Source organism: Anabrus simplex, chromosome 1, assembly GCF_040414725.1.
Source record: "Anabrus simplex isolate iqAnaSimp1 chromosome 1, ASM4041472v1, whole genome shotgun sequence".
Lineage (NCBI taxonomy): Eukaryota > Metazoa > Arthropoda > Insecta > Orthoptera > Tettigoniidae > Anabrus > Anabrus simplex.
In genome coordinates this window covers 559,259,451-559,272,650 of record NC_090265.1, presented here as the reverse complement: position 1 = coordinate 559,272,650, position 13,200 = coordinate 559,259,451, and the positions used below count along the sequence as shown (strand labels likewise).

Here is a 13,200-nt window from a genome sequence, read left to right as displayed (position 1 = left end):
CCGGCTAATAAGGGTGTCAAACCATTAAGTCTTGATACCTAAACGATCACGGCGACGAAGTGGGATTTTGTTAATAGTTACGTAACATTAATAAAAAATAACGTCCGAATTTAATCTTTTTTTTTTTTTTTTTCTTATTTTGCTAGTGGCTTGACGTTGCATTAACCCACTGAAGGTTTGCGGCGACTGAAGGATAGAAGGTAGCGACCGTGGCCTTGATTAAGGTACAGCCCAGATTTTTCCTGGTGTGAAAACCATCTTAAGGCCTGCCGACGGGGGGATTCGAACCTATCATCTCCCAAACGCAAGTTCACAGCTACGCGATCCTAATCGCACGGTCAACTCGCTCGACATAAAATATTTTATTTTCTTTCAATTTTTTTATTAATCTGTTTATCCTCCAGGGTTGGTTTTGCCCTCGGACTCAGCGAGGGATCCCACCTCCACCTCCTAAAGGGCAGTGTCTTGGAGCGTGGGACATTTGGGTCGAGGGGATAAACTGGATAGGCGGACCAGTACCTCTCCCAGGCGACCTCACCTGCTATGCTGAACAGGGGCCTTTATGGAGGAGATGGGAAGATTGGAAGAGATATACAAGAAAGAGGGAAGGAAGGGACCGTCGTATTAAGTTAGGTACCATCCTGGTATTTGCCTGCTGAAGAAGTGGGAAACCACGGAAAACAACTTCGAGTATGGTTAAGGAGGGAATCCAACCCCACTATACTCAGTTGACCTCCCGAGGCTGAATAGACCCACGTACCACTTTTCAAATTTCGTGGCAGAGCCGGCAATCTAACCTGGGCCTCCGGGGGTGGCAGCTAATCACACTAACAACTACACCACAGAGGCGGACGGTGTAATTTGTTATAAATTAAAAATTTATTTACAAATTTGTGTCGTTTCATTGTCATAAAAATATTGTAACACTTTAAATTATAAAGATTTGTTCATAGCTTTGTTGTACTTCACCGTTAAATTTACTTCTGCTGAAGATAATGTTCCCTAAGTGGGAGTGTTACAAAACATAACGAGTTTTCTCCATAAAACCGTATTGTAAATGTGATAGTACTTACCTAAGACGACCAAGATTGATGTCCGAGGAGAGAACATAGTCATGGCTAATGATCACTCCCCCGCACAAGTAAGTGTCGCCATCATGAACTGAAGCCTGAAACAATGACCACATATGTTTGTTAATTCATAAATTCTACGAGAAAATCATTTTGGAGTAAAGCTGGAGAGGGGAGCTTCGGGATTTATAAAAAGGGTATTTCCCATAGAGAAATGCAAATGAAGGGTACAGGGGAAAATATTAGGGGTTACATAAGGCAAATATTTTCAGGAGTTCAAACTGAATGGTTTTTTTATTTTATTTTTTTACAATTTACGTCACACTGACACAGATAGGTCTTGTGGCGACGATGGGACAGGAGAGGGCTGGGAGTGGGAAGGAAGCGGCCGTAGCCTTCGTTAGGTACAGCCCCAGCATTTGCCTGGTGTGAAAATGGGAAGCCACGGAAAACCATCTTCAGAGCTGCCGACAGTGGGGTTCGAACCCACTATCTCCCGAATACTGGATACTCCCCGCTCTTACAGCTATCGAGCTAGATTTGAAGAGTTAGGGTGACCAACTGCATAAATATGAAAAGTGAAAAAATACTTCAAAAAGGCCGCTTCCTTCCCTTTCCTGTTCATCGTAGCCATAAGACCTACCTGTGTCGGTGTGTCATAAAGCAACTCTTAAAATAATAATAATAATAATAATAATAATAATAATAATAATAATAATAATAATAATAATAATAATAATAATAACAAACTTCTCGATATTCGGCTAAGTGCAACAATATATATATTGGCAAGCTGAGGCACGATGCTAGATACAAAATTGGTATACGTTTCCTATTTAGCCCAATACTATAAAAAAACCGCTTCAACTATATTTATTGACAAAAAAAAGATATTAGAACGGCGCTGTGTCCAGGTCAGGGCCGCAATTTGTGACGTAAAATGCTTACCATGTGACAAGTATTGTCGAATTAAAGGATCCAGTTAGCATCACTTTCAATTCTTTCTCCACCACTGGGCAGTAGAAGTGCTCATCTGGGGCTGAGCGAAACTCGCGTCACGTCACTCGGACGCTTTAAATTTGAGACACTCTCGATAAGCCTTTTGATGCTGAACCGAATGAGTGGGCCATCCGGTTAGGGTCGCGCAGCTGTAAACTTGTATTCGGGAGATAGTGGGATCGAACCCCACTGTCGACAGCCCTGAAGATGGTTTCCCGTGGTTTCCCATTTTCACACCAGGCAAATGCTGGGGATGTACCTTAATGAAGGCAACGGCCGCTTCCTTCCCACTCTTAGCACTCTTAGGCCTTTCCTATCCCATCATCTCCAATGAAACATCTGTGTCGTTTCGACGTAAAGCAACTTGTAAAAAAAAAAAAAAAAAAAAAAAAATGTTGAGGCCATTTATTCTCCATATGCCGTGATATTTTACAGAAAAATACGTTTCGCATCACAATTTTCTCAAAGGGTCGTTATTTGATTTGTTTCTTTGCCGTATATTTGTAGAACAAACTAAGACAAACAAAACCTCACACTATTTGTTACCTCGCCGACGTCCCGAGCTGCAATAAATGTTACTCACGTGGCACGACGATTTTAGTATCTCGTTGTAATAATAAGTAGTAATAATAATAATAATAATAATAATAATAATAATAATAATAATAGTATAGTTGTATTGTCATTAAACAACATACAATTGCAATAGATCAAGTCAGATATAGTACATAAATTCAAAACCCATAGCACTACAGGCCTGACGGGCCTTGGCCTATCAAGCGCCCGATGCTCAGTCCGAAGAACTGCAGATTACGAGGTGAAGCATGGAGCATATGACGAATGCTCTCGGCCGTTATTCTTAGTTTTCTAGAGCGAGGTCGCCATCTCACCGTAAGATAGCTCCTCTATTGTAATCACGTAGGCTGAGTGGACCTCGAGCCAATCCTCAGGTCTAAATACAAATCCCCGAACTGGTCGGGAAACGAACCCAGGGCCTGCGGGTGAGACGAAGAAACGCTATCATAGATCGTGAGGCCAACTCAGTACATACATTACAGTATAAAAAATTGATACACCTAAGCGGTAACGATCTACAGAGTACTACATACAAAAGGGTTTATACTGTATATACAAGAACCGAGTTTGCTCGCTGGGCGCTCCGTCCCCAAGCCCCCGGTTGCTCTGCATTAAAAGTGATCATTTGGAAAATTACTGTGGCGAAACGGTATGCCGTATCGACAAACGGTTCGCGCCAGCGGACCGCACTTTCAGTGGCCTACATATTTGGTCCTAGGATATTTTCTCGTATATTGGCGATTTATAATATATATTGAACCCTTTAGGTCCATTTTGAGGGATACCTACCTTCCTTACCTATCAGCAAAGTTCATGAGATCTGTCTCTTGGGTCGTTTCGGGTTCTTCGTCACTTGCTGAGGTAAAGGTAGGGTTCATTAATTCTAATCTATCTACTGGAATGAAAGGTCTATTTAAAAGATTCCTATTTATTCAGGAAAATTCTGAAGCCATCATGGTGTGTCAACAGTATCAGAGAAGTCAATTGTGTCCACTGGACACCACAATCACTTTTACATAAAAGTCAGAACACTGGTGTGAGACTTTAACGTAACTGCCTGACGGGCATTCATACTAGAAACCATTGTCTCAATTATTAATCATTTAAGAAAGGAAAGTCTGGAAATCCTTAAATTCGGCTTCCATGTGAGACCACATGTACCATCATAGTGATTCGTTATGGTCCAGCTCTCGTCACACGAACTCTGGACTCTGGTTATAATTAAGGCCGTCCAATCGGTGTGTGCCACACAGTGGTTTTACGGCATGGACCCTTAATTGAACCGATGTGACCTGCGTCTATGTCATGGACCGACATCTAATCTTCTAAGTTACTTTAAAGTCATTGTGGATGATGACCGCAAGGAAAGGATGCTACAATGGCATATGGCCCTAATCTAAGTCACTGAGGTTGATGACCCCCTGACCATCCAAGTTTCTAGGCTGAAGGCTAAACACAAGTAAGTTACATCGGTTGATGACCAAAGTTCCACTTTACTATCCCCAGCACATTCACTGCTCAATCTATCAAAGTTCAATAATTACAACAATAGCACTGCTCACAAACTTAGTGGCAGAAAAATCCATTTCCTTCGGATATGTCCCCTTAATCGTTACTTTATTTTTATATTCCCCAGAAACAAACTAAAATTTCCAGAATGCATCTCCAAGTTATTCGCTTGATTAAAGTTATTTCACATGCGGTTTCACTGAATTTAATAATTAAATAAATTTAAATGATTTAACGAAATATTAACGAACAACAAATTTTATCTCCGCGGACTCTGGTTTCTTCACAAATTTCTACGCAGCTGTGATGTGAGTTCAATATTGCGATGTTTATCTGGCTGGAAAAGAATTTTACATAATTCATGTCCAGCTATATATATCCTGTCTCGTGATATCACGCTTAAAAATCTAATCTAGTCCTAACCGTTATTAACACTTGGATATCCTAATAATCTACGCACAAACCAAACAACTCGCCATATAATTACGAAGTCATATCTCGTCATTACCATTATGAATTTTGCACACCCCTCACAGACAAACCGATCATCACGACCATCGCTCTATATTTTGGACAACCCTGAAATTGGGTTACTCTGTTCCTTATACTCAAAGTTCGTGATTTCAAATGTTCATTACGTCCCCAATTACAGTATTTTACAATACTTAGATCATTACCGGCTATGAATTTCAACTAAATCCAGCATTTTAACGTTTTCCCTGGCCGAGAATTACAATCTCAATTCCACACGGGTCCCGTTATATCCCCGCTGTCAGCTGAGGCCTCTCATCCCCCCAAGCTCGCTTGGCAGTTACAGGAAACACCTGGTTTATTCACAGTTGACTGGCTTCTCAAAATGCTCCCTTTAAACTCTGCCGACATAATTAAACAAATACGATATTCTAACCAACAAAATGCACAGATTATGCTTCAAGATGCCCACACTAGTTATACGCGTCGCCAATTGATACCGCTATGGATTTCTATGAATTTCTTTCCATTCCAAACATTATAAAATATTCCTCGGGCTATCATGTCCCGGCTTCAATGACAGGACTCTAACCTGATTCGCACATCTCATCTCAACTCATATAAAACATTCCTCGGGCTTCCGGGTCCCGGCTTCAATGACAGGTCCAACCTGATTCACAAAACTAACCTCTGTTTCCCAGCTCCACAATTATCATCGACAAAGAACTGGAATAAAATCCTCACTAGAAATCCCGACATCTAAGATCGCACAATGCATTAATCATGAATAACTTCGCATAAATTATATCGTATTTAATAACTTGATTTTTACGAGAAATGACTGAAACATTCTACTAGATCTTTTATTGTCAGTCAGACACAGTTTAAAATGGGCATTAAAAACGTTTCTCTCCGTGACCAAATTCATCACCCTAGGTTCTCACCCGACAGCGCGCTTCCACTCGATTGAAAATGAGTAACCATGGATTATTATTATTAACGTCAAATTGCAGACAGAAGAATTTTACGTCGAATGAACATCTTACTTTGACATCACAAAATACAGGCAGTACACTCACACGGATGACGATCTACATTGGACGTGATATCACTTCGGAACCCTATTCAATAACATTTACAACATTATACGGCCCTCGCAAGACTTCACAATTTTATCCAAGTGGAAAGTAAAACAAATGACTCTTTTAGTCGTACTCTCACATTTACAAAATTTAGTAGGGGTGACCACTGCGTCGTATTGAACCCTTGAACTTACCATTCCATCGTTGGTCGGCCACGGCTGCTATAGTAGAACAATTTAGAACTCTTAAATCTTGGGTCGTTGCGGGAATAAATTCGGTCACGATCTTAACCAAACGATGGGGTTCAGAAGAAAGCCTAACTACTTGAAATGAGGAGCAAAAATGTGCTTACTAACTTTTATTTAAACTGAAAGAGCACGATAACATCGTTAATTTAATATGCATTCTTGCCACAAAACATAAAAACATTTAATTATTGATTTTTGAAAAGTTCCTAACACAGTCACATTACATAACGTCACTTCGTTTCTTCCAATGTCGAAGAGTTGCTTCAGAGAAGCTAATATGTTAGTGGACAGCGAAACCGAAAAACTGAAAAAGGGAAGACCTGAAAACCGGGCACCTATCATTCCAAACGAGAACTGAGAGTTAATCCACACGATCCGTGGAAAATCTGACTTTCAACAAGTAGAACGCCTGATTTTCTCTTAATTAAGGTTATCCACCAGTCAAATACCCTTCACGGATACGGAACATCCGCCGAATGGACCCTTAATCGAACCAAACTGACTATCAGTTGCTTTGGATAGGTTGCGAAATATTGTAGGAAAGCATGGTGTTCACTACAAGTTAATGGCATCATTCACAATTGAAATAAAATTCCACCATATATTTGTCATTCATGACACCCTTAAGTGATAAGGTAGTCCCGATGCTAAACGTGCATCACCCCAAACAACTGTTCGGAAGGAACCAACACCAACATGATCCGGGAGGATCTTACGTTAAGTCGTTCTAAAGGAACAAAACTGCGAAATGCAGGAAACACTTACTAATCATGCATTTGGAAGAAATGCCAAACACTGAAGTTAATCAAAAAGTGAAAAGTCACTTGAAAATATTATTATTGAACCGATTTTCAGGTTAGAAATGGGTTTATTATGCTTAATAAATTTACCAGTCCACGCTAAAATTTACTACAAATTTAAGGAATTCTTTCCCTTGACAACAATGCTACCAGTACAGATCTCTCTATTTACTGTCTGTCCCAACACACTACTGGTAAAGTGATTACTTACTTATTCTAACTATGAATACGAATGAAAATACGACAAGATTAAAATATAAAATAAAATTACTGGCTGACGAATCGAAACCGCATTCGCAACTCAAGTCTCATTCTACAACACTAAGTGTCAATATGCACACTATCAATGAAAAACGGACGTCAAGACGAGGAAACAATAAAGTCCGTAAAAAAATAAATTAACACCTCGAAGTCATACAGCTTAACACGCACGAAGAAACACAGTAAAAATATAATCTAGATCGGGTCGGTGTCCCACACTTGGACAGCCCTCGTTTGTCAACAGCAGTCCCGTTATCTCAATGAGAGCTTCGCATAGACCCTCTGCAATAAATCATATCGCACTGTAATGGCTACCTTCAACCAGGCCACTTCACAAAAGAAACAAAAGAAAAAGAAATCTGAACTGAGACTTGAGTGTGTACAGCTACCATCCCAGACCTATCGTCGGGCTCACTTGAAATCTGTACACCCTAAACCTAATCAGTATATACATGATGCCTTCCAAGTCCTATCGTCGGGCGTGAACTAGGACGTCTCATCATCAATGACTCCAAGAATAAACACGTGACGTCCTAAATCTATCGTCGGGCGTCAAAGTGGGTCGTACTACGTCTCCCTTAACATATCAGGCGAAATGCAATTCTCAAACAACTCTGATATTTAACACTAGATTTCGTCAAACAAATACGCACGACGGAACCCACGTCTCTATTATCAAATGAATGCAAGTCGAAATACAGCAAGTGTCTACCTCTCGAAAAGTACAGTAAGTGTCTACATCATTATAATATGTGAACTCAAAAAATAAATAGACGTGACGAACGGTTCTCCACCTCGAACGCAATCTCAGCCTGTGCACTGACGTGTTAGGGAAGCAAATGAAAATTCCCAACACACGGGTACCCTTTTAGTGGACGCCTTCAAAATAATAATCATCACCATCGCATTCGAAATTCTCAGATCGCCTATCATCAACTCCAACCATCTTATCCATGACCTCTCCAATGAACAAATTAAATATAACCCAACCGTGTGTCCAAAGTGCTCTGTGATCCTGGAGATCGTTCATTATCTTATCATCCATGCGGGCTTTTCGTAACAAAAATCACTGGATGTTTACTACCCAGACTTAACATTTACCAGAGTCGTTTTCACTTGGAATCTTTCTATAAATTCACACCATAGTCGTCTCAAATTCGGATTGATTGCGGAAAACAATACAGCCTGTTTCACACAGCCTGTTTCTAAATACTTCCTCTACAAAAATACAACTTGTCTCAACACACTTTCTCCTCGCTTTATCCCAGCGGCATTACTTCCATCTCATCTCCACGTACGTATAAATCCATCGCTTTCAATCCCTTTTCCTTCACGACCCTTTTTCATACTTCGATCCCCTGGTGAGAACGACAACCATTATTAGACACATCTCTTACTTTACTATTATTAAGACTTTCGGACCTCAAGAATCCAAGAGCACACACCGACCTTTCGCAATTCAAGTATACACGATGTCTCAAAATTTCCTTCCCATTAACGACTGAGACTCTAACAAATTTTATTGACATTATCTAAATATGCTTACGATCCTTGTCGAAATAACTGGTTAAATGTAATTTAACAGAGAGGAATTTCCTTATCCCGTGGTAAACATTATTATTATTATTATTATTATTATTATTATTATTATTATTATTATTATTATTATTATTGACCAACATTTTTTGAATACAACTGACACCTGAATTTACGATATTCGCCACGACAAATTTACACTTATAACGTTCACAAATCCGCACTTTGAATGATATCTCAACTCAACACAAAATTTTAAGCGTCGCATTTTACCGTTCTTGACATGAAATTTACACACTGAAAATTTCACACGCTGACCAAAATTTACAACGCCTTTCGCCTGATAATTACGCATATCACCCGACAATCATCTGGAAATTTTGTTAGGACAGACAGGAACTAACTAACTAACTACATAATATAAAATAGACAGACCTGCACATTGGTGACATTCTCAGCATTCTGATTACATCATCTCCAGCAACCTCGCACTTAGCCACTCATTTTCACAGATAACATTTTCATTTTTAAAATTTCACTCATCCAAACACTACCCTTCACACACACGAGATTAAAATTACCATAAATAATGCACTTTCTTTGTAACTTGCACCACAAACTTCCCTCGTTCTGCAGTCGACTCTAACTGTCTGATGCGCCTCCCAGAGTGGTTTCTCTCCCCGTTGTTTCAATAAGAACAGGTGTTCGGCCGATAAGGGAGTAGAACTATTTTGAATCGCTTCCCCCAGACCTTCTTCACTTACAAGAGTACAGGAAATGATAAAAATAAAATCTGCTGTGTAATTTTCAACCAGCCTACACCTTCCCAGTTCGTCTGCAAACGTTCACAGTTTCTCCAATCACTTTTCTTCTTAACTAATATATGGACTTTAGCCACGAACATGTATTGAATTATTGTCGGTCAATCTGGCGCGAATTTCTAATGACGACGGGCACGAGCTCCCGCGGCTTCAAGTTCCAGATCGACACTGAAAAATCTACGATGGGGGGTTTCTTTTATAATTTCCAGAAGGACGCTATCCCCTCTATGAGGCTTGGTTGTGAAATCTGCCAAATTTGCTTCTAATAGACCAATTTTGATAAGATTTGTCCCAGAACTCCGGACAGACTTGCACTTATGTTAGGTGTTAATTTTATAATTTTCCTACACCCACAACAGGAGAAATAAATTGTTTCTGCCCGTGCGTTTCGCGCGTTTTCTTCTGCCCACGACCTTGGCACGTGTAACTAGCTCGCCGTTCTCACGCTAACACACACTTAGGCTTAACTGCATCTAAAATTGTCCCTGGTGTCACTACCTTCACAGAGGGTGTATGAATAATTTTGCTTATTTTTTTCTTCCTTTACTATCTTGTCAAAATCCCTCGTTGTGCAGAATTCATTAATTTAGAAAATTGTCGGGCACTCGAGTTCCACCGAGGTGTCCCGGCAATCCACGAGCTCGCCTTGCGGGAACCTTCCCACGCAACATCGGGCTCTTGGGAGCGCAAAAATGGCTGCCCTCAACCATACAGTAGTTTCTGAATACCAAATAAATATTTGTGAAAAATAAAAATTTTTCTCACCGTAGAATTATGGGTTCATAATCCACCTACAAACGACGAAATATTTACCCAGAAAGGGGAAATATTTAAACAGATATATTCCTTCAAAATTCTAAATTATACATGGGAATTTTGATACAAATGAACCATGATTCTACGTAAAATTTCCCAGCCGATCTCACTCTTGACGTAGGGCTCTGTTACTTTCACGTATTTCCCTGTTTTCTTCTTCCAACAATAGAATTGCGTTACAGATGTCATCAACAAAGTCTTCTCTTAAGAATGAACATTGTAAACATTCAGCGTCTTCCTTTTCTTTACTCCCACTGCTTGCCTGTCCTTGGAGTGGTGCCTCGACCTGTCTTTCTCTCGACGTGACGATCATATTTACGGGTTGTACCTCTTCTTCTTCTTCTTCTTCGGTGACCATTTCCCCAGCTGGTAAGGCTGCGTCATCCTGTAGCGGAATTCTTTCTTCGGCTCTATGATAAACCTTTAAGTTGGCTGCATTGAATATAGCTTCGCTGCTGCCATCCAGACTCTGAATTCTGTAGGAATTATTCCTGAAACTTTTGACCACCTTGAAAGGCCCAACATACATGGGAGCAAATTTAGCATAGATGTTTTCCTGCGGTTTTGACATCATGGGTCTCCTAACAAGCACCAATTCGCCTTCCTCTAAGGGACGGTGGAATCTCCGGTTCCTCACCCTGCGCAACCGGCGGTCTGCCTGCCGACGTAGATGTTCTGCCGTACTTTGAATGCATAATTCCTGTGATGGGCGGGGATCGATGGGACACTGGATTACACTATGCCAGGATCTCACAGGATACCTATTGAAGTGCACGATAGATGGAATCCTCCCAATAGATTCGTGTATGGTGTTATTTACACAAGTTACTATCAGGGGTAACACATCAACCCACTTGAAATGTTCTTGGGCGCAATAAATTCTACAGAATTTTGCAATTACTTGCATTACCCTTTCGCTAGGATTTCCCTCAGGATGTCTCACGCTGCTCAGGATGTGGTGAATTTCCATATTCTGAAGGGCAGTTTTGAACTGTGCAGAGGTGAACTGGGGACCATGATCTGTTAGGAGAAATTTCGGTGTGCCCATTTCCGGAATGATATTTCGGGAAATACACCTCAAAACTAGCTTGGTGTTAGCTTTTTGCATGGGAAACAGAGTCGTATATTTGGAGAAAACATCAATGGTTACCAGCACGAACTTGTTCCCACGCTTTCCTTTCACGAGCGGCCCATAGATATCCATCGCGAACAGCTCTTTAGGTTGTGAAGGTAAGAGAGGAATAGGCGCCTGCCTGATCAGATAAGGGTTTGCCTTAACCCGTTGGCATGTATCGCAGGTGATGATGATGTCTCTGACATTTTCCCTCAAATTTACCCAGGTGAACGTTTCTTGGATGGTTGACACAACCTTATCAATCCCTCCATGACCAATAACCCTGTGTACGTGCCAGATCAATCCCTTTCGAAGCTGCGGTGGTACCAAAATTCGGGATTTCACGTGATCGCTGTCCACGAATTTTACCAACATGTTATTCACGTACAAGTAGTTATTTGACAATTTCTGGATGGCAAAGTACCGTGGATCGTCAGCCGGAAGTGTCCCTCGGAGGAAAGAAATCATTTTTCCGCAGAAAGGATCTCTCAATTGCAAGTCTCCCAGTTGTCTCAACTCTGATAGGAAATCGTGGTCTTCCTGAACTAAGTCCAAATGATTCACGGCGTGTTCTTCCTCATTAGGGTTTCGGCTTAACAGGTCTGCCAAGATGTTCGATTTTCCGGAACAGTGCTCAATTTCGAAGTCAAATTGTTGTATGAACAGGGCCCACCTAGCCACTCGTTCACTAGCAACAGCTGTTTTCATTATAAAGGTCAGCGCCTTGTGGTCGGTTTTAATGATTATGTGAAAACCATAAATCATTTTCCTCCAATGTTGCAATGCCTGAACAATAGCCAACATTTCCAATTCGGTCACGCTGTATTTGACTTCGTGTGATCTCAACTTTCGGCTATAGAAGGATAAGTAATTCCTATTATGAGGCTGGTCCAAACATTCCTGATATAGGAGTGCCCCGATTCCTACGGTCGATGCATCAGTCTGTACAATAAAGGGTTTCTCAAAATCCGGATACCCTAGCTTAACGCTGTTTAGCAAGAGCTCTTTGGTCTTCCGGAAGGCCTCTTCGTGCTCGGGACTCCATTTCCACCTGTTGTTCTTGTGAAGCAAGCTCTGAAGTGGGGCTACAACCTCCGTGTAATTCATGCAATGGTCCGAAAAAAAGTTGCACATTCCAAGGAATTGCCTGACGTTCTTAATTTTGAGCGGTCTTGGGAACTTGTCTATGGCTTGGAGCTTCACCGGGTTCGGGCGAACTCCCTCACCATCAATGACATGGCCGAGAAATAGGACTTCCTTTTGACAAAAATGTGACTTCTTCAAGTTGATTTTGAAACCTGATGCCCTTAAATTCTCCAGTAGTTTCCTCAAATCCCTGATATTTTCCTCAAAACTGGATGAAGCTAGCAAGATGTCATCGACATACCGAGTTGTAGCGGCTTTAACTTCATCAGTTAGACATCGATCTAGGGCGCGTATGAGAGCTGCACCGGCATTTTTCAACCCGAAGGGGAGACGATTGAAAACATACGTCTGTTGGTCAAAAAGCCAGTAAACAATTTAGACTTGAGTTCCAAACCGATATGATGATATGAGGACGTCAAATCAACGCTAATAAAACGTGATTTTCCTCTAAAACGTTTAATAACCTCTTTAATAGGAGGGGCATGATCATGCTCGGGGACTAGGCGTTCGTTGAGGGCACGAGCGTCCAAACACACGCGCAGAGACCCGTCCGGTTTTTGAACCCCGACCAACGGATTCAAATATGGAGTGGGCTGCTTGGAAATTAGCCCGTTCTCCTCCATTTCCTTAATAATTTTTGCAGCTTGCGCATAATACTTGTCCGGTATAGGGTACGGTCTCCTCTTAAACGGTGTCCAATCCGTAACAGCTAGTGCATATGTGAAATTAGGGATTAGACCCGGTTTGGAAT

General features: G+C 41.1%; 1 protein-coding gene across 1 annotated transcript in view; it reads right to left on the bottom strand.

The window, feature by feature from the left end:
* LOC136857138 (trypsin-1) overlaps positions 1 to 13,200 on the bottom strand; it is a 58,723-nt gene that overhangs the window by 26,164 nt on the left and 19,359 nt on the right. The window contains exon 3 of the mRNA XM_067135549.2: positions 1,074 to 1,168. Within this exon, the coding sequence (XP_066991650.2) occupies positions 1,074 to 1,168 (95 nt within the window). The remainder of the gene's footprint in view (positions 1 to 1,073; positions 1,169 to 13,200) is intronic.